The sequence below is a fragment of the Chiloscyllium plagiosum genome, unplaced genomic scaffold, assembly GCF_037043375.1.
Source record: "Chiloscyllium plagiosum isolate Xiang-an unplaced genomic scaffold, Cpla_swu_hap1 HiC_scaffold_15, whole genome shotgun sequence".
NCBI lineage: Eukaryota > Metazoa > Chordata > Chondrichthyes > Orectolobiformes > Hemiscylliidae > Chiloscyllium > Chiloscyllium plagiosum.
This window is the reverse complement of record NW_028270153.1, coordinates 11,120,002-11,147,455: the sequence shown is the minus strand read 5'-3', so window position 1 is coordinate 11,147,455 and position 27,454 is coordinate 11,120,002. Positions and strand designations below refer to the sequence as shown.

Genomic DNA, 27,454 nt, shown 5'->3' with positions numbered 1-27,454 from the left:
GATCTCTTTGTACTGCCCCTTTACCTAAATTGATTCCATTTAGGTAGTAATCTGCTTTCCTGTTCTTGCCACCAAAGTGGATAACCATACATTTATCCACATTAAAACGCATCTGCCATGCATCTGACCACTCTCCTAACCTGTCCAGGTCATCCTGTAATCTCCTAACATCCTCCTCACATTTCACCCTGCCACCTAGCTTAGTATCAGCAGCAAATTTGCTAATGTTATTACTAATACCATCTTCTATATCATTAATATATATTGTAAAAAGCTGCGGTCCCAGCACTGATCCCTGCTGTACCCCACTGGTCACTGCCTGCCATTCCGAAATGGAGCCGTTTATCACTACTCTTTGTTTCCTGTCAGCCAAACAACTTTCAATCCAAGTTAGTACTTTGCCCCCAATACCATGCACCCTAATTTTGCTGACTAACCTCCTATGTGGGACTTTATCAAAAGCTTTCTGAAAGTCCAGGTACACTACATCTACTGGATATCCCTCCTCCATCTTCAGAGTTACATCCTCAAAAAATTCAAGAAGATTAGTCAAGCATGATTTCTCCTTCATAAATCCATGCTGACTCTGACCTATCCTGTTACTGCTATCCAGATGTGTCGTAATTTCATCCTTTATAATAGACTCCAGCATCTTTCCCACCACTGAGGTCAGACTAACTAGTCTATAATTTCCTGCTTTCTCTCTCCCACCTTTCTTAAAAAGTGGTACAACATTAGCCACCCTCCAATCCGCAGGAACTGATCCCGAATCTATCGATCTCTGGAAAATAATCACCAATGCATCCATGATTTCTCGAGCCACCTTCTTCAGTACCCTTATACCCTGGTATAAGGCCCCGGGGACTTATCAACCTTCAGACCTAACAGTCTCTCCAACACCAGTTCCTGGCAAAATAAATTCCCTTCAGTTCAGGTCCTTCAGCCACTGTTACCTCAGGGCGATTTCTTGTGTCTTCCCCAGTGAACGCAGATCTGAAGTACCAATTCAATTCTTCTGCCATTTCTTTGTTCCCCGTAATATATTCCACTGTTTCTGTCTTCAAGGGCCTAATTTTAGTCTTAACCATTTTTTTTGCTTTTCACATACCTACAAAAGCTTTTACTATCCTTGATATTTTTGGCCAGTTTACCTTCGTACCTCATTTTTTCTCTGCGTATTTCCTTCTTAGTAATCCTCTGTTGTTCTTATCTTTGCTATGTTAAACTTTTTCTCTTTTAACTTTATACGTTTCTTAACTTCCCTCTTCAGCCACGGCCACCCATGCCTCCTCCTAGTATCTTTCTTCCTTTTTGGAATGAACTGATCCTGCAACTTCTGCATTATACACAGAAATATCCGCCATTGTTCCTCCACTGTCATCACAGTTGCACCAGTATGTGTGTGTGTGTGTGTGTGTGTGTGTCTGTGGGGGGGAGGGATGAGGTTTGAGGGTAGAGTTTTTTCTGGACTATCTCATCTTGGTTGAGGTGGCCACAACAATTTACCAACATCAATATTTGTTTCAGTGTGTGGTCTCAACGAATCCAGCTGTAGACTCTGTGGGTACATGGGGTTGGATGGCATTACCAACAGTCAAGAAGCTGCAATGAAGATCAACTTTGAAGAACAGCCCGACTCCAAGGTACCATTGGAATCTTTAATAGTTGTGTCTTAAAATCATCGGCTGTGGCCTTCGATCCCTTTGGGATGTGCTTTTTTTCTGGAGGTTATACTGCACAGAAACAGGGCATTTAGCCCAATCACAGAATCCCTACAGCGTGGAAGCAAGTCATTTAGCCCATCCAAAGAGCATCCCACCCATACCCATAACCTGCGCTATCCCGGTAACACTGCAGTTCTCATAGTCCACCTAACTGGTACATCTCTGGACACTATGGGCAATTTAGCATGGCCAATCCACCTTACCTGTACATCTTTGGATAGTGGGAAGAAATCAGAGCACCCAGAGGAAACCCATGTCGACACAGGGAGAATGTGCAAACTCAACACAGACAGTCGTTTGATGGTGGAATCGAACCCAGATCCCTGACATTGTGAGGAGGCAGTGCCAGCCACTGAGCCACCGTGCCACCCTCAGTCCATGCTGGAGTTTGTGCTCCTCTCCAGCTTCCTGCCATCTTTCCTTATCTTAATCTACAACTGTATCCTCTATTCCCTTCATCTTCCTCCTATACTTTCTGACAACAAATGGCATTTTTGTAGTGTTGTTAACATAATGAAATGCACCAAGGTGTTTCAGTGGCATGTTAGTCTGAAACACATAAAGAAATGCTTGGCAGATGACCAAAAGGGGGGCCAAAACATAGCTTTTACGGAAAAGAGAGAGAATTTGAAAGGTGGAGAAGTTTACTCAGGGCTTTACAGGAAAGTTAGTGGTGGGCCAGTTCTATGGTTTGTCGCGTAACTCTCTGATAGTACAGCCACCCATGGAGATATGGGGAATTCCAGAGGTACATAAAGGACCAGGATTTGAGGACTGTAGTTATTCCCGATATTTTAGGGCTGAAACAGATACAGAGATAAGGAGGGACACAGCCTTGAAGCAATTTAAAAACAAAGATGAGAAATTCAACTTTTTAAATTTTTCTAATAAATGCCCAAAAGATAAACATATTTAGTCTGATCCTATACTTCAAAGCAAAAATAAACCTTCTAAAGATCAAACAGTTAAAATAGTTTAGCAGGTCTGTTAATAATTGTGGAGAGAGATCAGGTCAATAATCTTTCATCTGAAACATTAATTATGTTTCTCTCTCCACAGTTGCTGCCTGACCCTCTGAGTAATTCCAACACTCTTCATCTTTTGAAAAACTGAAAGGACTGTGGATGCTGTAAATCGGAAACAAAAATAGAAATTGCTGGAAAAACTCAGTAGGTCTGGTAGCGTCTGTGGAGAGAAATCAGAGTTAATGTTTCAGGTCACGTGACCCTACCTCAGGACATTTTATTTGTTGGCTTTCCAGCCTCCACACTATTTTGCCTTTTTTTGTTATCAGTTGTCAATCTGGAGATGCCAGAATCTCAGTGGTGAAGGTTGAGTTGTTGGGTTGTGATAATCCAAGACACAAGAGGGTGGCAGGGGCAGGAGGAATTGTAATTTAGCAAGTTTTGAGAAGATTTGTGGCTCAGGCTGAGGTTCTGGATGTAGGTTTGCTCGTTGAGCTGGAAGGTTCATTTCCAGATGTTTCGTCACCCTACTAGGTAACATCTTCAGTGGGCTTCAGGTGAAGCACTGTTTATAAGTCCTGCTTTCTATTTATGTGTTTGAGTTTCTTTTGGGTTAGTGACATCACTAACATATAACTAGAAAGCAGGACTTATCAGCAGTGATTCGCCTGAGGCCCACTGAAGACGTTACCTAGAAGGGTGATGAAACATCTGGAAATGAACCTTCCAGCTCAGTGAGCAAACCTACATCTGGAATTGTAACTCCTTGGGTACTCTCAGCTTGGCCACCAGATGGTGTCCTGTTGGAGAGATCAAGCATCCTACCTTCCAAAGGGAATCAGTGATTCCCTTGGACTGTAGGATGCTTTTGGTGTTACTGTCATAAGGGAGATCACTGAGGCATTGGTCAGTCTGAATAAACGTGGCCTCAGAGAGTCCACAATTAAAGCATAAAGTGGGGAGGAAATGGAAATTCAGAACAATAGTTCCAACCAATACCATAAAGGTTCCCAGTGATTATTTTCTGGATTGAATTCACTTCCTATATCATAGAATAAAGGTAACAATCACAGAATGATGCAGCGCTGAACGCTCACAGTATTTGAATGAGCTGTGCAATTAGTCTCTTTATCCTCAGCACCTTGACATTGTTTCTCCCCTCCCCCTGTTTCACATTCCCTTTTCAAAGGATGCTTCCCACTCTTTACACAGCACATTCCAGATTACAATAATCTCTTTATTTAATTAATTCTGGATCAGTCTCTCTTGGTGTATTGTGATACACCTCTGGAACAAAGGGAACTTGAGCCCAGGCCTCCAGGCTCAGAAGTAGGAACATTACCACTGTACCACAAGAGCCCCAGATTATATTAGTCGCTGAGTAAAATAAACTTTTCTCACTTGCTGACTTGTTCCTTGGCCAATCAGTCTGAATCTGTGTCCTCTGGTTACTGACTTACCTGCCAGTGGATACAATTCCTCCTTATGTCCCTTCATGATTATAAATGTCTTTATCAAGTCTCCCCTAAAGCATACTGTTGTAAGATGAGCATTCTGATCTTCCCGAACCCTAACCCTCATTCCTGATCCCATCCTGGTCAATCTACTCTGCACCCTCTCAAAAGTTATTATCCTGCTGAAATTCTAACGCCCAGAATTAGATTAGATTTCCTACAGTGTGGAAGCATGCCCTTCGGCCCAACCAGTTCACGTCGATCCTCTGAAGAGTAACCCACCCAGACCCATTTTCCTCTGACTAATGCACCTAACACTATGTGTAATTTAGCATGGCCAATTCACCTGACCTGCACATCTCTGGACTGTGGGAGGCAACGTGACTCTTCCGGCTGTGGTTCCCCATACTTTTCTTTCTGTTGGATTCTAATCCTTAATCAATAAAGTAGTCAAATCATGACTGCATATGGACTGCAGCAGTTCAAGAAGGCAGCTCACCATCACTTTCTCAAGGGCAACTGGGAATGCGCCCAGCCATCAATCCTATAACCCATCAGTGAATGAAAGAATACTTCTCAAAGAATTCCGATCTGAAAATTATGATTGAATCTGCTGCCATCACTCCAGAGCATTCCACATCACAACAACGCACTGCATTAAACCAATCTTCACTTCCACTTTGGCTCTTTTGCTAATCACCTTAACTCTCTGCAACTTACCAATCTCCTTGTCATTAAAAACTGTTCCCCTTTATTACTGTGTCAATACTTTATTACTCCTTCATGTTTCTAAATGCCTTGGTGAGTTGTCACCTCAACCTTCTCTGCTCTAAGGGAAATGTTTTCTTCTCTCCATGTAATTGAAGCTCCTCATGCCTTGTACAATTCTGGCAAATCTTCCATCGGGGCGGAAGATACAAAAGTTTAAAAACACATACCAGAAGATTCAAGAACAGCTTCTTCCCCACTGTTATTAGACATAGAGTTATACAGCATGGAAACACACCTTCAATCCAATTTATCATTGTCGATCAGATTTCCCAAATTAATCTAGTCCCATTTGGCAGCTTGTAGCCCATATCCCTCCAAATCCTTCTTACCCATCAGATATCTTTTAAATGTTGTAACTGTATCAGCCACCGCCACTTCCACTAGCAGCTTATTCCATACACCCACCACCTTCTGTGTGAAAAGCTGCATCTCTGTTTCCTGTGGCTGGTTTCATGGAGCAGTGCATTTAATGAGGCAGGAGCGTGAGAGGTGTGTGTGAACCCAACCAACTCTCTCATTCCACCTCATGGTCCATAGTGGGAAGCCTTTCCAGGGGAGGCAAAGAGGTGTGCAATTAACGTCCAGCGAAGTGTCTCAGCCAGTATTCACCCAGTAGCAGGCAGGGGTTTCATCATGAGGGGCCCAGGGAGCAACAAGTGAAATCTGGCGAGTTTCCCATTGGGGTTTCCTATTCCCTTGTTCAAAGGCACTTAATACCTTAGTTCAGGCATTAAGGGGTGTTCCACTGACAGTAACCCCACAAATCCCTTACTGCCACCTGTGTCCGAGGTCAGTAATGATCCTGCATCTCAGCTGGTAGTCATTTCAACAGCAGACATCCTGTGGTCCTGCTTTAAAATGGAACTTCAGGCATTTGATTAGCCAGCAGCCCATGTGGATGGAGTTAAATTTTTTCCCACCTCTCACCTTAAACCTATGCCCTTTAAGTTTGGACTCCCCTATCCTGGGAAAAAGGCCTTGGCTCTTCAACCTATGCATGCCTCTCATGATTTTATAAACCTCTATAAGGTCACCCCTCAGCCCCAGCCTATTCAACTTCTTCCTATAGCTCAGATCCTCCAACTTTGGCAACACCCTTGTAAATCTTTTCTGCACCCTGTAAGTTTCTAAACAGACCTCTCACATATTAGGGTTGACCTTTTCCGCACCTTCTCTATAGCTGTAATGCTATATTCGACAATCTGTTCCATTACCCTGATGTCCTTATGTAAGGTATGATTTGTCGGTTAGTATGCAAACTATACTTCTCACTTTTTCAGTACATGTGACAATAATAAATCAAACCAAATCTTTAAAATTATACACTTGAGTTTTGTGGATTTTGTTTACCTACAGAAATTCGGTTGTGCTAAAGCGTTGTACATATCTGACGCTGACAAACGCAAACACTTTCGGATTGTTTTCAGTCTCTTCCTTGGAACTGGCCAAGAGGTTGGCACCTTCTACAGTAAATTCATCAAGGTTATTTCAAAGCCATCCCAGAAGAAGCACTCTATTAAGAATGCAGACTGTAAGTATCACTGGGTAAGTGGTCAGTTAGAAAGTGAAATTAAAACAGAAAAGTTCTTGAGAAACTCAGAATTTCAAAAGACATTTGGATAAGTAAATAAATGGGAAATTTAGTTTGGGAAAATGGACTGAACTAGCGTGGACTAGTTGGACCAATAAATCTATTTCCATGCTGTGTGACTTTAGGACTATGAGATCTGGCAACATCTGGGGAGAGAGAAACAGAGTTAATGTTTTGAGTCCAGTATTACTGTGTTCTTCACAGCAGCAGAGTAGGAATTAGAAAGTTCTCTCATGGAGATAGGACTGGGTGAGCGGCTGAGTCAAAAGGTCACAAGGTCCTGTCCAGTTCCAGGATCCTGAGTCCAAAAGTGATGCTGACATTCCAACGGATCACTGATAGACTGTCATACTGTTGGGGTGCAGGCTGTTGGATGAGAGGGCTGCATCAAGTCCAAACATCCAACTGCCTTTTCAGATAGATGTAAAAAATCCCACGTTACTACCTTGTAGAATAAACGGAAAGTTTTCCCCACTGACCTGACCCATATTTAACACTCAGACAAAACCACTCTTAAAAAAAAATCTTCATTATTGTTTCTGTGAGCTCACTGTGCACAAACTGACTCTTGTCTTTATTCATAGGAGTGACAACATGAAGAAAAGTGCTAGAGAAATCCCAGTTTCTTTTTTGTACATAATTTAATTAACCTATTCAGATACAGTAGGACACACCTCTGGGGCAGGTGAATCTTGAACCTAGGCCTCCTGAATCTGAGGTAGGGACACTGCCAATTTACCACAAGAGTTTCCCTTTTTTTTTGTAAGTCACAGATAATAAAACCACCTCCAAATTTTTGCACCGCAATTATCTTAAAACAAGGAGGCAACATCCCCAGTATTTAGTTAATTGAAGCCTCATCAATTCTGAATCCCCAACAGTTAGCTGCTAATTTTATTTTTAAGTTATTTAAATAAGTACAGATTCAATGAGCTGAATGGTTTCCTTATTGTATCATTCCGTGACCTCTCCAAAACCCCTTCACCCTGAGTGCCTGTCACCTTGGGGGTCTAGTCAGTGGTGAGATGAGAAATGTTGATTTTGAGGTAACTTCTATATTTTGAAAAGGGGCTATTCCCTCAGAACCCCATTGGAGTGTCAGCCCAAATCTCAACAGTGAGACTTGAAATCATCATGTTCAATTCTTCAGTGCTCGATTGAGAGAGTCTGGTTACTATTGATGCTCACTACACTTGAATGGTTAAGCCTGTGTGTGGGGAAAATGAACAAAGTGGGAAAAGAGCCAGAAATTCCAACTAGAAGCGTGGAGTAGACATGTTAAAGTGCTGTGAACAAAACTGTGGTACATATTTACACAAGCTACTGTCACCTCGGTATAGCTCTGAGATAAAGAATATATAAGAGAACCCATTCAGATGTGAATGTGCTGCCCCAATCCCTGTGAAACACTGTACTCAAAGGCACCTCCTTCTAATTGTTCAGGGTGTGTTATTGGGATGCAGTCTCTTCCACTCACAAGGTATTCACTATTTAATCGTCTGTGCCCAGTATGTATCCCTTCAGGCTCCAAGGTGGCTTTGTTCAATCGTCTGCGATCTCAAACAGTCAGTACACGGTACCTGTGTGTGGAAGGAGAGGAGTTCATTGCTAGTGCCAGGCAATGGGCAGCATTCACGCTGCATCTGGGTAAGAGTTCACCATGAATCACATCAGCCTTTGCAAGGGGATACTTCTGATAGGAAATAATAGTCAATTTTGCTGCATATCACTGTAACTTCACGAACCATTATAGCAAGCTTTCATTAAATCACTGGTTCAATTTTCACTCCGTTCTGGGGCACCATGATTTAGGAAGGATGTGAAGGCTTTGGAAAGGTCACAGAGTGTTGCAGGACCTCTGGTGTCTCTGCAACACTCCAGTACTCAGGCCCCGCAAGGGTCTGACACACTGTTGTAGTTGCCCAGGGCTGTATATGACAAAATGGCTGTTAGGGGTTTTCTTTTTAACTGACACAGCCAATCAAAGGAAACTTTAGCTGATGTAGCATTTTATATTGCTCAAATCATGGCCTTCACAGCCAGACAACAAAATGCCTCTGAGCCTTAGTTAGCTGGGACTAGAATGTAGACAGTAAGACTCTGATAAGGCAGCTTAGATGAAAACCATCTGATTTGAGATTTCTGATTTTAATATGAAATAGAAAGGGAAAGCTTGACCGACCTGAAATGAGGCTTTTAAATTAACTATTAACATATTAGAATAGACACAGATTCATACAAGAATAGAAGTTTACAATTTATTAGATATTGGGGAATTAAATTTCTGAAGGCAGTTAGCCTTGGATGCAGAGACAACCTTGAAGACACTTCTTTTTCCATCAGCAAGAAGAATAGAGCAGCAAAAAGGTATAGACATGGTGACTTTGTAAGAGTACTGAGAGACAAATAATGTGGCAAGGTGGGGCGGGGGGATCAGAAACAATGTTGAAATAGAGTCACTGTGGCCGAGAGAATAAACAACTGCTGCTTCACAAGTCGGATAAGAGGGAAGCTGTTCCTGAAACTGTTAGCTTTGTCACAGAATCATAGTATTAGGTTTAACTACGCATAACTTTATAAGTAACTTTATTTTAGAGCTGATATTACAAATAAGAGAACAATTGGTGGAAATTAACATCCCTTTTCATCTTCTGTATTAAGATCAGCAATGGATATGAATTGCATGATCGAATTTGAAAAGTCATTGGTAACAAGCAAGAGTACGATGTGGCTGGCAAATGTATAGGAAGAGACGGAACAATTAGTGTTAGAATGTGGTAAAAACAATGACTGCAGATGCTGGAAGCCAGATTCTGGATTAGTGGTGCTGGAAGAGCACAGCAGTTCAGGCAGCATCCAAGGAGCTTTGAAATCGACGTTTCGGGCAAAAGCCCTTCATCAGGAATAAAGGCAGTGAGCCTGAAGTGTGAAGAGATAAGCTAGGGGAGGGTGGGGGTGGAGAGAGAGTAGCATAGAGTAAATGACCTGGGAGTTGCAGTGGGAGAGGGACTCCCTGAGATTCTTGTAGAGAGAGGAGGAAAACTTCTTCAAGGCAGGCATCCTTGCAAGAGGATTCGCAGTAGGGTTAAAATCAACTAGGTAAAAACAATGACTGCAGATGCTGGAAACCAGATTCTGGATTAGTGGTGCTGGAAGAGCACAGCAGTTCAGGCAGCATCCAATGTGGTCAATAATCATAGGAGCCCAAGGACAGGTGATAGGGGGCCTGGCAAATATCATGAGCTGATGGGAGGACCTAAGGTGTACCATAATGTTAACCATCATTGATCGTGTATTTACAGGATTGGATGTGTAGGTCAGATGGGTGGTGGCAAGCACTGATGTCAATGTTGCATATAATCTTTGTAAAGCGGTATGTGTAAATCCTGTTCTTTACTGGGAAAGGTAGAGTGTCACTGACCTCTCCACCAATCTGACCTGTAATTAAAAAGGCAATTGGGCCCCATGTGAAAAACTAGTTTGGAGCAGTCTCTGACCTCTCCCACACACGTGGTTAAGGAGCTCCAAATAAAGATTGATTTGTAAACTGAACACGGGGCAGAAACTCCTCTTTAACATACATCTCCACCACTCACTGGCCGAGCTGTTTAATAACACTTGCAGGAACACAGCTGACACTGGGACCTGTGATCCCTTCCCATACACCCAAAGTACTGCACTGAGCCACTGGAAGGAGACAGTGTTAGTAAGGTGCTCAGGTTGACCTCCAATGTATTGTCAATGTCTTGGGCAGAGCACATCTGTGCAGTTGGCCTTGGAGGAGGGAGAAACTCATTGTCCCAACTCTGACCTGTTTTGCCCATTTTGGAGTGGGTATGAGGGAGTTTGGGGTGTGGGGAGGGGGTGGGTTGCCAGCCACGGTTTGAAAACGGACGGTCTCCAGCTCCTGCTCATGCACAGACCACGGTGATGTCTGACAACAGAGCCCAACCTCCGATTGTCTGGAACCCCTTTGATATTGGATCAAAGCCCCACCCTGCCAAGACCGTGGGCCCCTCAGCGGCAATGACTACTCCACGTTTAAAAGTAAAGAGATCCTGCCCGCATATGTGGTCAAGATGAAATTTGGGACTTGGACTATCAGGGCACCATGTTGCCCCATATGTTACAAAGTCTGCAGAATAAGCATTAGACTCACGTGAACTCAGAACCTCTTGACCCTGAGTGAAAATGAGTCACCCTCTGGCCTAAGGGACTGCCTCAGGGAAGGAAAAGGTCAAAAGACTTCAATTACACAAAAAAACTGTAAGCTAATATTGGTCTCTTTAGAGAGGAGAGTGTTAGAGAGATTTTTTAGGGATTCAAAGATTACAAAGGGTTCCGATAGACTAAGTGTCAGGAGTCAGGAGTCAGGAGAGTCAGTTTCCTGAGAACGCACATTTAAAATGATTGGCAATGAACCAGAGGATAGGTGAGGAGATCGAGTTGCTATGAGCGAAATGTGTTGCCTGATAGAAGCAGATCCAGTCATAATATTGTGACGACACTGCTTCTTTAACAAGGCTATGCAGTCCTTGGCTTTTTTGTCAGAGGTTCGTAAACAACACGGACTCCGAAAAGTTTGGGGGTTGAAGGGTTTTAGGGCTGATTTGATAATAACTAACAGATAATGTCTCAGGCAGAGGCTTTCGAGTTTTAAAATAAACACTCGTACAATAAAAGGGGTGTGGCCAGTTCTCCCAGTTTAGCGTTGCTCTGGTTTGGTTTGGTTTCAGCAGGTAGTGTGAAGAAAGGCTGCTGGACCCACAGAGCAGGTCCAGGCTGGTCCTCTCTCTGTGACGTCTGTCCTATAAAAACCTGTGTTTGATTTTACCTTTTGTGCCAAGGGATGTTCATGGGGATTGTTGCAAGTACTTGGTAGAGCATCATTAAGTTGTGATGATCTGTTGGGTTTTTGGATAGGTTGAGTTATTTGGTATTCTGTTTTCTGTTGTTTGTATTTCATTCAGTAACCTTGTAAATAAATTCTGTTTTGTTTAAAACTAAGTGGTTTGACCAGCTGATTCTGTCCTGGGATATCTGCGTTACACCTGCTTAAAACAACCAGCAAAGTTAGGGTCTAGGCTACCTTCCTGAAATGTTTTGAGGGCATCTGGCCTGGTCCATAACAATTTCCAAGTTGAAGAGTGGAAACAAAATAATGGAAGAAAGATGGTGGGAGTTGTTGGCAGGATGAAGTGGATGCCTGTTCAAAGAGCTGGAACAGATACAGTAGGCTGAAGGCTGGAACATTCCCTGAAATAATTTCTGGGGAGCAGGCAGAGCTTCTTACTGTGCCACCTTCACGCCTATCCCTAACGCTCTTGTTTCCTCAGCAGAGAACGACCAATGTCCAAGAGGTGAATTCTGTCCTGGGGATGGATACATCCGATATGGATCAGCTGTCAAATTAGTATGCACTACATCAGGAGTGTCCTTACCAAGCATGGTATGACCCACATCAGGTGGCCTTTGCCTAGAGTGAAGTCCAGTTTTCCTCACTATTGCTGCTTATTTTGCCCTCTTCTAGTTTAACTTATCACCTCATATGAGAGTGTCTGATCGAGAATTGTTAAACTATGACATGCGTCACCATCTTGATCAAAACACACTTTTCATGAGAAGATTATTCAAGTCCAATGAGGCTGATCTCTAATAGCCCAGGGGGAAAAGAGTCAACCCCATTTCTGTGGGTCTAAGTCATAATGTAGGCCAGACCAGGTAAGGATGGCAGTTTCCTTCCCCAAAGGACAGATGGGTGTTTCCAACAATTGGCAATGGTTAAATGGTTATCGTTAGACTCTTAATTCTAGACATTTTAAATTGACTTCAAATTCCACCATTTGCCATTCCACCATTCAAATTGCTATACTTTGTGGCCCCAACACTGTCATTAATCTTGCCAACTAATAAATGATCCAATTATCTTTATTCTCTGCTTCCTGTTAAGTAGCTAATCTTTTATCTGTGTGAGTATATTACTCCCAACACCAAGAGCTTTTATTTTGCATAGTAACCTTTTGATGTGGCACCTTATTAAATGGCTTTTGAAAATCTAAGTACAGCACGTCCAATGATTCCCTTTCATCTGCCGTGAATGCCAGTTATTCAAATAATTCGTTAGACATGACTTTTGTTGAATCATATCATCCGTACAGTGTGGGAGCAAACCCTTTGAAGAGCATCCCACCCAGACCCACCCCAAGCCCCACCTTCACATGAGTCGATGAGACAGAGGAGCAGAAATTAGGCCATTCAGCCCATCAAGTCTGCTCTGCCATTCAATCATGGCTAATAGGTTTCTAAACCATATTCTCCAACTTTCTCCCCATAACCCTTGATCCCCTTGACAATCAGGAACCTATCGATCTCCGTCTTAAATATATTCAATGACCTGGTTTCCACAGCCTTCTGTGGCAGTGAATTCCATAGATTCCCCACTCTCTGACTGAAGTAGCTTTTCCTTATCTCTGCTCTTAAAGGTCTTCCCTTTACTCTAAGGCTGTGCCCCCATGTCCTAGTCTCTCCCACCTTGGCTAATCCACCTAGCCAGCACACCTCTGATTAGCTGATGGGTTGCCATGGAGACAGCAACAGAGAAGTATAGGCTCTCCAAGCTCCCTTTTGTTTGTAGTGAAAATTGTTGTGATTATTAGATATTTGGCATTCTTGTGTTTGTCCACAAGTCAAAAAGCTTTGGCAACATAGCTCTCCCTTCATCAGTATTTATGGAAATGGTAGATATTGTTATCTCCTTGATTTAAAAACTGTTTTTTTACGTGCCATATCTGAGTAATAATTTGTATCTCACTGTGTTAATTGTGTGGCCAGATCATTCGGAAGGTGAATAAGCAGTATGCAGTGCTGGATGTGGATGAACCTGTCTCTCAACTTCACAAATGTGCCTTTCACATCAAGGACACCAACAGGATGTATCTGTGTCTCTCCAATGAGAACATCATACAGTTCCAGGTAATCTCACCAGGACTTTCCGTTCCTGTATCTAGGGGAATCAGACTACTTGAAGGCTGTGGGTGAAGGATTGGTTGGCCAACTTCTTTTTAATTCTTTGGTGGGAAGTGGGGGTCATTGGCAAGGGTCAGCAATTGTTACCCATCCCAAACTGCCTTTGCACTGAGTGACCTGCTCAGCCATTTTAGAGGGTGGTTAAGAGTCAGTCACATTGCTCTGGTCCTGGAGTCACATGTAGACTAGGCCGGGTGAGGATGGAATATTTCTTTCCCAAAAGGACTTTAATGAATGAGATAGGTTTTTACAACAATTGAAAATGGTTTCACTAGCATACTTAGGATTTTTCAGCAAGTGCTGTCCAATTGTGGGATCAAGAACTCCAAACTGATGTTTTCTTCTGACCCTTCAAAGGCCACCCCTTGCTCTAAGGATGTCAATAAGGAAGTACTGAATGATGGTGCATGCTGGACAATCATTGGCACCGAGACTGTAGAATACACATTTAGTGAGAGCTTGGCACAACTTCACATGCCTGTCACTCCTATTCCCATCATCAGCAGCCTTGAGGTAAGAGCTTTGTAGCAATGTCAGAGAATGTCTGATGGTATTTAACACTTTGTCCTGTCCCTTCATTTAGATATTTAAACTGGGAAACCAGTTCAAAAGTCAATTTCAATGTTGCAGAAGTAGAAGGAGTATGCTGGTGAAACACTGCAGTTCTGGCACCATCTGTAGAGAGGGAAACAAATACTAATGTTTTGAGTCTGACACGACTTCTTCAGAGTTAAAATTTCACCATTTGCAATGATGTGATTCAAGTCAATCTTGTCAGGCATTAGATTGAATTTCTGAACTTCCAGTCGAAAGTGAGCACTACAGATTCTGGAGATTAGAGTCGAGAGTGTGGTGCTGGAAAAGCGCAGCAGGCCAGGCAGCGTCTGAGGAGCAGGAAAATCAATGTTTCAGGCAAACACCCTTCATTGGGACTTCTAGTCCAGTGACATTACCACAATGTCACCGCTCCCCCAATTTGAGATGAACCCATTCTAAATAGCCAGCAGAAACTCCTTCCTTTTTGCAAGATTTTTCAGCGATATTGTAAATAGTGAGCTTTACATGCCACGTAAGGTCTAAGAAAGAAGCACTAGACAGAATACTATCCAATGGATAGAGCTTAATGGACACTTCTCTGAGCCTGAGAGATGGTTTCCTTTTGTCAGAAAGAAAGAACTTGGTGTTGAGACCTAAGTGGAAGGAGTTCGCTGTCGCTTTCCAGTTCCTCTAGTTCAAGGGTCACAACATAAATTTTATTGTTTCACCCAATTCCTAAAATTGACTATCATATGTTTTCACTATATTAAACTTTGAATAAAATGATCTGTCAACCAGGTTTTGTTAATAATCATCAAACCTATTAGTTTATTATAAAACAAAACTTATCCCATAACAATGTAGCATTGATTAACGCACACAGCTTGTATGAAAATATAAATGGTTACTCTCTAAATATCCCAAAATATGCATACAACACCATGCATACATTAGGCAAAAGAAAACAAAAGAACAGATTTCTTCTTCCACAGATTCAGTTAAAAACACTTTGATATTTGGTCCATCTCCCTGAACACCTTTGCTTAATAAGAAAAAACATTATCTCGGATTTTAAATTAACAACTTTTTTTTTATTCATTCATGGAATGAGGGCATCACTGGCCTGGCCAGCATTAATTGCCCATCCCTAATTGCCCAGAGGGCAGGTAAGAATCAGCCACATTGCTGTGGGTCTGGAGTCACATGTAGGCCAGACCAGGTAAGGATGACAAATTTCCTTCCCTAAAGGACACGAGTGAACCAGATGGGTTTTGCCTTTGAATTGGCAATGGATTCATGTTAATCCATAGAGTCTTATTCCAGATTATTATTGAATTTAAATTCCACCATCTACCATGCTAGGGTTCAGGCCTAGGTCCCCAACACGTTATCTGGGTCACTGGGTGAATAGTCTAGCAAAAATACCACTACGCCATCACCTGTCTCAACTCATCCAAAATCCACTGCTGTTTGTGGAAGACAGTTCCAAACATCTGCCACCTTTTGTATGTAGAAGTGCTTCCTAATATCTCTCCTGAACGGTCTGGCCCTAATTCCCAGCCTATGCCCCTAGTTCTAGAATACCTAATCAGTGCAAATAGATTATTTTTATCTAACCTGTCTATTCCTGTTAATATCTTGAAGAGTTTGATCAGATTGTCCTTTAACCCTCTAAACTCTAGAGAACACAAGCCTAATTTATATAATGTCTCTTCATAACGTAACCCCTGAAATCCAGTTATCATTCTTGTAAACCTGTGTTGTGCCCTCTCCAAGGCGAACATATCCTTCCTAAGGTGTGGTGCCCATCTCTGCTAACAGTACTCCAAGTGGGGGTCTAACAATGGTTTTATGTAACTGCAGTATAGCTTCTGCATTCCTGTACTCCAGGTGTCTCGATATAAGGGCCAACATTTCATTAGCTTTCAGTGCACACATGATGCCATATACTCTTAACCTCTCTCTCCATCAGCACCGCCTCATGCTGTCTCAAAGCTGCACTGCCCCCCCTCAGTTCCACTTCATCCTTCAGCTCCTTCTAACAATAAACCTCTCCTTTTCAGGCATTATGGAACGTAAGATGCAACAACTCAGAGATACCCTTGCCCCTCTGGAACCTTCTTCCCCTCCCCTCCTCTCTGACTCCATCCCCTCTCCTAATCACACTTCCTGCTGTGTATTTATTATCCCTACTGACTTTCCGCTGTCTGATGCTGAACGTTCTGTACTCAGTAAAAGTCTCAGTTTTATCCCCCTGCACTCCCACCTTAATGAATATCAAAGGTCACTGGACTCAAAACTTTAACTCTGTGGCTCTCTCCATAGATGCTGCCAGACCTGCTGAGTGTCTCCAGCAATTTCTGTTTTTGTTACAGATTTCCAGCATCTGTGGTTTTGTGTTATCTATGGACATTCCCCTGTCCACTACCCCTTACTCACCTTTGCAACAATTCCTTGAGGTTTGTCAGGCATGACCTATCTGTAGAAACCACTAGAAAGCAGGAAACATCAGTAGTGCTTCAACCGGAGGCTCACTGAAGATATTACCTAGTATGGTGACGAAATGTCTAAAAATGAACCTTCCAGCTCAGCGAGCAAACCTACATTCATTACCTGTCATGAGTCTGTGCTGGCTCTACCTGATTAATGGGAAATTTTCAAGATGTTCAGTTACCTCCCCCTTGATCACAGACCATGGCAAATTCACCGCCACAGATGCTATGATAACTGGTCAGTAGTTCTCTGCTTTTCCTCTTTTGCCCTTCTTAAAAAGTGGAGAGACATGCGCAATTTTTCAATACAAAAGGACGACTCCTGTATCTTTACAGTCATTGAAGTATTTTACCAAGTGTAGTCACTGTTGTAGTGTTGGAAATGCACAGCCAATTTTCACACACAGGTCCTGCACACAGTAATGAGATAATCATCAAGATCATCTGTTTTTCAGTGATGTTGGCTAAAGGTCAAGCCTGAGAGAGGACACTAGAGAAAAGTTCCTCTGGTTATAATAGTGCCATGGCATCTTTAATGCTCCTCCATGAAGGCTAACAAGATCTTGGTTTGATACTTGAAATCTTTGTCTTCTTGGTTGAAAGAGAATGAGCACACTGCAAGATCCTGATGTTTGTGCCTGACTGACCCCTCATAACCTTGTAGGCTATGTTTCAATTCCAATTACAGTTTCTTCTCTCTTTTCCCAAGCTGAATGGAGGAGGTGATGTAGCAATGCTAGAAGTACAAGGAGAGAACTTCAGCCCAAATTTGAAAGTGTGGTTTGGTGATGTGGAGGCAGAAACTATGTACAGGTAAGACCTGTATTAGACATTAGACTTGTACCTATAGACATCTTGAGCTGACTGTACTGAACCGAATGTTTTTAGAACCCAAATTCTTTCATGTTCATTGAGTCGTACAACACTACTCAGTCTATCATGTCTGTGCTACATTTCTACTTCAGAAAAATTGCATTAGAATTAGCTCAGAGAAAGTTCTCTTGACTTATTCCTGGGATGACAGTCTCCATTAGAAGAATGAGAGGTGATCTTATTGAAACATGAGATAGGGATGCTGAGAGGATGTTTCCATTTATGGGACAGTCTAGAATGAGGGAACACAAATTAGGGATCTCCTGGTAAAGACAGACATGAGATCTTTTTCTTTCAAAGGATCACTGGTCTGCAGAATTATGTTCCCCAAAGAGCAATTGGAGGCAGGGTCATTGAATGTTTCAATGGATTCCACTTTGACATATAGGGATAGATAGAAAAGAAGTGTTACAAAAGAGAGAGTTACAACTGGATCATCCATGAACTTATCAAACAGGAGAACAAGCTTATGCATCATTTGATATGCTCTGCAAGAAACTTCCTCCATACTTTTGCCCATATTATCTGCATAACCTTCTATTCCTTTCTCCCTGCTGAGTTTTTATAGCTTCTCCTGAAGTGCAACTGTTTGATTCAGTTCCCTGAATTCCCCATTCTAACCACTCCATTTGTAAAGAAATTTCACCTGATCTCTATTATATTTATGGGCTGTAGTTTTTTTTTATTTAACCCATTTTTCTAATCAACCTGTTCAGAGATGTTATTACACATCTCTGAGGCAGTGGACTTGAAGCCAGGTCTAGGGGTAGGGACTCTACTTCTGAACCACAAGAGCCCCCTGGACTGTAGTTTTGGACTCTCTGACAAGTGAAAACACCTATGTGTGAAATTGGTTTGAAGCAGGCTTGTAGCAAATTAGGAACCAATTTTTGACTGCACCCAATCATTCCATTACAGATAATAGATTAAAGCTCAAACTATTTTTGAGATTAGTTTCCTGGGCTTCATTGTATATATTCTATAAATACAATATAATATATAAGATTAGATTACTTACTGTGTGGAAACAGGCCCTTCGGCCCAACAAGTCCACACCGACCCTCCGAAGAGCAACCCACCCAGACTCATTCCCCTACATTTACCCCTTCACCGAATGGCCAATTCACCTAACCTGCACATTTTTGGACTGCGAGAGGAAACCAGAGCACCTGGGGGAGACCCATGCAGACACAGGAAGAATGTGCAAACTCCACACAGGCAGTTGCTGAGGCGGAAATTGAACCCGGGTCTCTGGCGCTGTAAGGCAGCAGTGCTAACCACTGTGCCACTGTACCGCCCAAATATTACTATATGTTAGGATTAGAACTAAAGTGTTGTGTTAAAGTGTTCCAGTAGGAAACATTTCGCAGCCACATTTAAGAATCATGTAGTGTGTAACTGAACCAGTAGTACCCCTGCCTGTTACAGTTTGAATTGGGACCTCTTCAGTATAAGCAGCCTGTGAGTATTAAACTAGTTAGAGTTCTTACTTCTTCAAGCTTGATGTGCTTGATTCAAACATCAAACACACAACATGACATCTATGTTGCTGGTTTTTAACTTGATTTTAAATGAAAAACATCAGCAATCATTTCCAAACTCAAGTAAAGTTAGTGAAACATCAGCTGACTCACTTTGAGCCCAATTGGTACTGCTAGCCTCTGTCAAACCATTTCATGAATTTAAATCATTGCCTCAATATGTACGTATGTGAACTTTATATGATCTGTGTGTACACAACATATAGTCATATCATAGAATCACTACAATGTGGAAGCAGGCCATTTGCCCTGTCAAGTCCATACTGACCCTCCAAAGAGCATCCCACACAGGTCCATCCCCTTACCTATAACCCTGCATTTTCTCTGGCGTACCCATCTAGCCTGCACATCCCTGGATACATGGAGCAATTTAGCATGGCCAATCCACCTAAGCTGTACAATGTTGGACTCTGGGAGAATGTGAAAACTCCACACAATCACCCAAGGGTAGAATCAAATCCAGGTCCCTGGTGCTGTGAGGCAGCAGTGCTAACCACTGAGCCACCAACCTCCCTGCACATATGCATGCACATCCACTTGCAGAAACACTGACATTTGGCGTGGGGTATGTAGAATATTGATTTATTTTCATTCATGGGGTATGGGTATTGCTAGTGAGGTCAGCATTTTTTGTCCATCCTAATTGCCCTTCAAGGCAGTCAACCACATTGTGCTAGATTTAGAGTCACTTGTAGGCCAGACTGGATAACAATGATAGATTTCCCTTGCTAAAGGAGATTATTGACACAGATGGGTTTTTATGTCAATCGCTGAAGGTTGCATGGTCACCATTAGTGAGACATTCCAATTCCTCAAAATACTGAATTTAAATTCCTCTAGCTGCCCTGTCCCCAGAGGATTAGTCTGAGCCTTTTGATTACTGTTCTGGTGACGCTAGCACAATGTCACCATCTGCTCTAAAAATGAATGATCTCTAAAGTTCTTAACTGGAAAATAGGAGAAGATTTGAAGTAATCACCTGAGACCCTGGAAAGAGTTTAACAGAAGAGGTTTAACAAGGCATGTGTTATCTGAGGGATGGGGGCTATAGTAAGCCAGAAATGGGAATTGGGAGAGCTGGATTCTCATCTATCCGATGTCTTTCCTTGACAGAAATCCCAAATCGGTGATCTGTGTGGTGCCTGATATCTGTGCATACAGCAGTGAATGGCGTTGGCTCCGACAGCCTATCACGGTTCCCCTCTCTCTGATAAGAAGTGACGGAATCATCTTCTCCAGCACCTTCACTTTCACCTACACCCCAGAACAGGGCTGCCTTCCCAGGCAGGCAGTGATCCGAGAGATCCCAGAGGAATCTGACAACTTCCTGAACACCATCCATCAGGAGTTCACTCGCACCAATTTCCACCTCTTCATGCAGAGTTAAGAGCCTGCGAAACACCAGTCCTCTACTGCCCATGTGCTAATACCCACCAGGATCCGTTCACCTCTGTGAATGCTGATTTACAAAGGCTCCCGGTTTAGCTATCCTAGATTTAAACATTCTCGTCATTGTTTGGGTTTTAATCTGGAGTCTTGTGACTCCAATCTCTCCTCATTCACCTTTACTTTTCCAGGTTACAGTGGGAATAACCAGCTTTCAGTGGGGGAAACTCAAGGGAAGCAATCAAATCAATGAATTCTTATGAAACAAATGCAATTACTGACATTTATAATTGATATGTAAATTTTTGTGAGAAATAAATTCTGATTTTATTACCCTCTTGTTCAGGGTCGATTGACTTTGACTGCTGATTGATCTAGGCTAGCCCTCACTCAAACGGACAGGAGTATCATGTCTAGACACCTCCCTTCCCCTTTCCACACCCACGCAGTCTCCTGGAAGTAGAATTTCCATCATTCTCAGTTTATTGCTGAAGATTTCATCACGTGACCCTGTGTGTCTCTATCCAACCTGCACCCTCCTTGCTTGCCTAAATAGGCATTTCTAAATTTGTACAAAAACAGAAATTGCTGGAAAACCTCAGCAGGTCCAATGACCCTTCTTCAGAAGTCTGCTTTCTCTCCACAGATGCTGCCAGACCTGCTGAGCTTTTCCAGCAATTTCTGTTTTTGTTTCTGATTTACAACATCTGCTGTAGTGAGAGGATTCGCGTACAGGAGCAGGGATGTTTTGCTGGAATTGTACAGGGCCTTGATGAGGTCACACCTGGAATCTTGTGTGCAGTTTTGGTATCCTTACCTGAGAAGGATGTTCTGGTTATGGAGAAAGTGCAATAAAGGTTTATCAGACTGATTCCTAGGAAGGCAGGAATGATGTATGAAGATTGTTTAGGACAATATTGACTGGAGTGAGGAAGAATATTGTGAGTGGGGGGGTGATCCCTTTGAAACCTATAAAATTATCAGAAGACCCGACATGATAAATGTTCCCAGTGACCAGGCAGTCTAGAACTAGAAGTCACATTCTAAGTTTAAACCATTTAAGATTCAGACAAGGAGAATTTTTTTCACCCAGAGAGTGGCGAGCCTGTGGAATTCGCTGCTACAGAAAGCAGTTGAGGTCAAAACATGATGTGTTTTTAAGAAAGAGTATAACTCCTAGGGCTGAAGGGGTCAAAGGGAGAAAACAGAAACAGAGGAATGAGTTGGATAATCAGCCATGATCATAATGAATGGTAGAACAGGGCACAAAGGGCCAAATGGTCTAACTCTACTTCTATTTTTTTGTTTCTTTGATCCAAGTGTATTTGACAAGACCGGCATCTTATTTCCCATAATTATTTGTTCTTGAGAAAGTACAACTGAGTGTCTTGCTATTTCAGAGAGTAGTTAAGAGTAAACCACATTGCTGTGGGTCTGGAGTCATATATAAAGAAAGGAAAGGTTTGCGTTTATATAGCACTACTGGTCATCTCTAAGATCTTTAGCCAATGAAGTACTTTTGAAGTTTTGTCATTGTTGTAATAGAGGAAGCACAGAAGATGCACAGCAAGTTCAAACCCATAGAAATGTGACAATTCTGTTCTGCCCCCACAAATGTTTTCCTTTCAGAGTATTTACCCAATATCCTCTTGAAAGTTGCTGTTCAATTTGCTTCCACCTCTCTTTTATGCAGTGTACTGTGGATCATAACTAGTTGCATAGTCTCTGGTTGGGTTTTGATTTGGAGCACAGACACATGGTTCCAGGGATCAGATTGATTAATTTGAACTATAAAGGGGAGATTTTTTTTCTCTCCATCCACAGGAGGATCCATGAATATTGGCCGCTGGTGTCCTGTCAGCTGTGATTTCACACGACTGTTCTGTACAAGTGAGAGGCCTCGCTTGTGACACCGTTCTATAAATGTGTGAATTGACCTCCAGGAACATCCCAAAAGTCTACCAACACCTCAATTATGGAAACTTAACAGGGAAACGGTTGTAATTTTCCAGAACTGGGCCAGATAACCTGTGGGAAGTGGAGTCAAAACCAACAGAATTTCAACATGTAGAAACAAATTTTTAAACTTCCAGTGTCAGGGTGAGAGAGAATGGTGTTCTGGGCCCCACAAGGAAAGCTTTAGCTTGTGCCCTGCCCAGGACCTCCCATGCCTCCTGTCTGTTCACCCCATCCCCAGCCAACCAATCACTAAGCCCTTTTTATAATCCTCCGCCCACTGGTTATTAATGTCACCCTAACACCAACCTAATCTCACGCTGTTGAGGGGAGTCCACTTTGGTGCCTCGGGATTTAATGCGGCCTACAATAACAGACTAAGACCCACCATCAGTTTTATTTCACTTTTAGCCATACCACAATCATCGGACAATGAGCTTCAGATTAATACCAGAAAGGGGATTCTATGTTCTTCCTGTCTCTGAATGTTCTGTCAGAGAAAACACATAAGATGTTAATGAGAAACAGACCTGTCTCCTCGTATACATTCGAAGGAAAATGGTCCCATTGTCTTTAAGGGAAATTTTAGTAACAATAGTTTGCATTTATATAGCATCTTTAAGTTAGAACAACCTCCCGAGATTTGCAGGAGTGATTACCAAGCAAAAATTAACACTGAATCACAGAAGGAAATGTGAGACAGGTGACTGAAAAGTTGATCAAGGATATCGATGTTTAAGGATGAGTACTGTAGAGTAGGAGGGTGGAGGTGTGTGGGGGTCAGCGAGAGAATTCTAGAGCCTGGGGCCCAGGCAGCTGATGGCACAGCCCCCAATGGTGAAGCCATGAAAATCAGGGATAGACAATAAGCCAGAATCTGATGATTGTGGAGGTATTTGCACATAGATGATCACATTTTCGAACAAAAGTTCAGCATTTGGAGGAACCTCTCAATAGGTGTAACCTCTTTGCTGTTGACCTTGCTCATGACTGTCCAGCACATCTCCATTTCACCATGGCTCTCAGTTTACTGAGTACGCAATGCAGACTAACTGACTCATTCTGCTATAAGCTGTGAGTCTCTCACTGCATCCAGGAAAAATATTCACTGCATGTTATTTTGTTTGGTTACAGAATGTTCTAGTTAAACAGTCGTGGGCATTATGCACCACAGGGAAGCACAGGGCATTTCCCACTGGCATCTTAGTCTGAATTTTTAAAGGCTGCTTGTGGCTATGCCACAATACTTTGAATAAATGTACTAGCATCAACAGTAACATCTCCAGAGATCATAAACTCATAAGAAATAGGATTGGGGTAGACTATTCAGCCCCTCCAGCCTGCCCCACTATCCATAAGATTGTGGATTACCCGATGTGGCCTTTATAGCAGTGTCCTCTGGCCTGTCACCATGATTCTCGGCTCTATCGTGTCAATCAAACTCTGTGTAACTCTGCCTTGAATATATTCAATGGCCTGGTCTGCACTACTCTCTCTGTCAAAGAGAGGTCCAAAGACTAACCACCCTTGGAGAGAAGAAATTCAAACTTATTTCTGTTTTAAATGGGAAGCCACTTCTCTCTCAACTGTCTGGATTCCCCCATGACATCTTCTCAGCATCGGCCATGTCAAGCCTCTTTAGAATCTTTCATGTTTCAATAAGGTCAGAGCCTCCTGTACGGCCAAGTATTAGGTGTCAGTCTCATATTGTTGATCCTGAGCCGAGGGTGTACTGACTTCAGAGGGGAGGGACAGACTTAGACTGTGGCTGAAAGGGTTACGTTGTGAGGATTGGCTGTGTGAATATGAACCCTGAAATATTGAAGGATTGAGCTGCTGAAAATGATTTAAGGATTTTGTAGGGTCGGTATGGTGAAATTGTATACTTCCATCATAGGATGAATAAAGAGAACAAGGGAATAGATTTTAAAAGTAGAAGTAGGCTGTTCAAAATTGAAATCAGGAAGACACAAGCAAAACATAGAAACCTGGAGCAGAAATAGACCATTCAGCCCTTCAAGCCTGCTTCAATCCTCCATTCAATATGATCATGGCTGATTCTCTAAGTCAATGCCAAATCCCAGCTTTCTCTCTGTACTTCTTATGTCTTTAATATATTTTTTAAAAGCAATCTCTTTCTTGAATGTATTGAGATTGGACCTCCACAACCTTCTGTGGTAACAATTTCCACAGATTGACCACCATCTGAGAAAAGAAGTGTTTCCTCATCTGTCTGTCCCCATATCCTGAGACTGTGACCTCTGGTTCTATACTCCCCAACCAGGGGAAACCTCCTCTCTGCACCCAGTCTGTCTAACCCTGTCAGAATTTTATAGGCTTCAATCCTCATCCTTCTAAAAGTTCGACTCATTAAAATAGGATAACTCATGGCTTGTCCCAAATGGTGATCCATGTCTGTGTTTGCATAAGCTATTGGGACAGAGGTGTCTTCCTGGAACAGCTATAGTTGGCTGAAGTCTCTTTGCTAGAGATAGTTGGGTAGTTTCCATAAAAATCTTCTTCAGGAACTCTTTCCAAAAGGTAGTTTTCAGCTCACGCACTTTGCTGTGAGGATTTGCAAAGAAAGACAGAGAGAGAGAGAAAGGGCTGTTGCTCTTCGGGTAGGGGGTTGAAGTCTCCCACTGAGTTCAGAAATGCAATAAACTTATTTCACCTATAAACTGGTTATTGTGAGCGCTCTCTGAAAGTTCTGTGGACTGTATGACACGATCTTTTAGTTCTCTCATTGTTTTCGTTAAACTTTGTTCCTTTTTCTGAGCAAAGCCTTGTTTGTTTAAAAGTTTGAGATACATTTATGTGGGTGCGAGTAATCCTATTAAAAGGTAATATTTAAATCACATCTCTTTATCACATGTCTATAAGACATGGAATAATACTCAAGACATATTGAACAGTTGGACAAGTTTCACCAGAGATGAAATTGAAACATGATGGGCCTTAAATAGGAGGACAAAGTATCCAACATTGAGTTAACTTGAAAGAAAAAAATATAGAATTGATGGTGTCAACAGATGGTGTCAACATACGGGATGTATGACAGACGATAAAATTCAAAATTCTAACACTAGCTTGACGCAACCTGTGAGATAGGCTGACATCAAGATTGGGCAAAAGTGCGAACTGCAGATGCTGGAAACCAGAGTTTAGATCAGAGAGGTGCTGGCACAGCAGGTCAGGCAGCATCTGAGGAGCAGGATGAAGGGCTTTTGCCCGAAACATGGATTTTCCTGACATCAAGATTGAGGACTCCCAGGTGAAATACAAGGAATGGGGAGACTAGAAGGAACTACCTGGGGATTAAGTGGTGTGTTGTTTCATTTGAACAGCACAAAGAACACAGGAAGATACAGTCAGTTCTGATATAATGCAATAGTTCCGTTCTTGGGCGATATTGCGTTATAAGAAACTCATCAACATCCATGGCATTTAAACTAATGGAGCCGGAATCACGTTACAGCCAACACAGGTAAGAAATGTTCACATACTATAAATAAGTCTAAAATCTTCAATTGTGTTAAAGCCAATTCGCATTGAAGAAACACACATTACAGTAGATCTGACTGTAAATGGACAAAAAGTAAGTTAAAAGGACTGCCCCAATACAATGAAACAATTCACCCTTGACCGTACTGTGGGTAGCCATGCAAGTCTGCAAACCTGGGCTTTCTCAATGTGACTTCTAAGAGACTGATTCAATGTCTAAGGCCCTGTCTGCTTTCTCAGGCAAAGACAAAAGCACTCAACTCCAAAGAAGAGCCGAGTAGTCTTCTGGTGCAGTGGCACTGTCCCTACCTTTGAGCTGGAAGGTCTAGGATCAGTTTTACTTGCATCAGGTGTATCATGACATGTCGTCAAAGAAGAGAAGGAGGATTGTCCCTCAGTCTTCTGAATAATATTTATTTTCATCACAGTGAACAAATGATTTGATCACTGCTGTTTTATGGAGCTTACTGTGCATGAATTGGCAGCTGAGTTAATGTAGAGAACAGTAACTGCACTTTCAAAGGTAAGTGAATTCTTTGTGATATCCTGTGGTTGTGAAAAATGTTTTGATTTTAAGGCTTCCAGGAGATTGCTGCCTGTTTCTAACTCTGTCACTGGTTCTGACATTTGAAACCTCTCAAAGTGTCGGTTGTCAAATGTCAGGCTGTCAATGTTTGCAGTGCTGTCAGAAATTGCTGAGCTTTCACACACTGAAGCTGTCCTTTCTATTACAGGTCTCTTGAATTATTTTTTAAAACAGAAACCCATACGATGTTTTGTTTTTCCTGGAACCTAAACTGGAGGTATTTGAGGAGAAAATACTTTCTGCAAGACTTGCACAGACACCACTGTATACTAGGCTTAGTGTACCGTAAGGGCTTAAATCATACAGGCAAGTCATGTTTCATAGTGGGATCACAATGGACCATTCAAAATAGTTTTGCACTCTCTGAGGTAATGTAGTAACTGCTTGTGCACTAACAGGGAGGGGGTTCATGAGTGGTTCTCAGAAAATTACCAGGATTGCAATGTTTCATTTTGATCAGGAAAGAATAATGGAGATTGTGCAGGTGGTGAGGAACTAGCTGATCAGTTGTCATTGAATAGAAAGGGATGTCAAAGAAGGAATCAAATGTTCACCCTGAACCCTCTTGCAATGTTAACCTTACCCACCCTATCCCATCAATAACTCCGAGCTTTGGAAAATGCTTTACATGTCAATATAAAACATCAGTATAAAGAAAAGGACTGCACGATGCTAGATTTCTGAAACAAAAACAGAAATTGCTAGAGAAACTCAACTAACCGGTAGCATCTATGGAAAGAAAACAGTTAATGTTTTGCAAAAGCAGAAATTGCTGGAAAAGCTCAGCAGGTCTGGCATCATCAGTGGAGAGAAATCAGAGTTAATGTTTTGATTCGAATGAACCTTCTGAGGATTTCTTTCAGTTTTTAGTTAACGTTTTGCGTCCAGTGACCCTGCTTCAGAACTTTCTCTGAAGATGATTCCTAAGAAGGGTCACTGGACCAGAAAAGTTAACTTTGTTTTCTCTCCACAGGTGCTGCCACAAGTCAGCCATGATTTCATTAAATGGTGGAACTGGCTCGAGGGGCTTAATGGCCTACTCCTATTC

The 27,454-nt window shown here is 42.2% G+C and overlaps 1 protein-coding gene and 1 long non-coding RNA gene across 3 annotated transcripts in view; one reads left to right on the top strand and one right to left on the bottom strand.

The window, feature by feature from the left end:
* The window catches only part of rbpjl (recombination signal binding protein for immunoglobulin kappa J region-like), a 70,138-nt gene extending 49,448 nt beyond the window's left edge, over nt 1–20,690 (top strand). The window contains exons 5-12 of one of the 2 annotated variants that reach the window (XM_087994728.1): nt 1,528–1,643; nt 6,271–6,445; nt 8,015–8,152; nt 11,845–11,954; nt 13,337–13,477; nt 13,889–14,044; nt 17,270–17,373; nt 20,088–20,690. In XM_087994728.1, the coding sequence (XP_087850854.1) occupies nt 1,528–1,643; nt 6,271–6,445; nt 8,015–8,152; nt 11,845–11,954; nt 13,337–13,477; nt 13,889–14,044; nt 17,270–17,373; nt 20,088–20,361 (1,214 nt within the window). In that variant the 3' untranslated portion in view covers nt 20,362–20,690. Of the gene's footprint in view, nt 1–1,527; nt 1,644–6,270; nt 6,446–8,014; nt 8,153–11,841; nt 11,955–13,336; nt 13,478–13,888; nt 14,045–17,269; nt 17,374–20,087 lie in introns of both variants that reach the window. The other variant, XM_087994727.1, reaches the window with a different exon arrangement.
* The window catches only part of LOC148147608 (uncharacterized), a 71,210-nt gene that overhangs the window by 13,208 nt on the left and 30,548 nt on the right, over nt 1–27,454 (bottom strand). Inside the window, exon 2 of the long non-coding RNA XR_015759516.1 lies at nt 7,983–8,085. This is a non-coding gene — a long non-coding RNA (uncharacterized LOC148147608). The remainder of the gene's footprint in view (nt 1–7,982; nt 8,086–27,454) is intronic.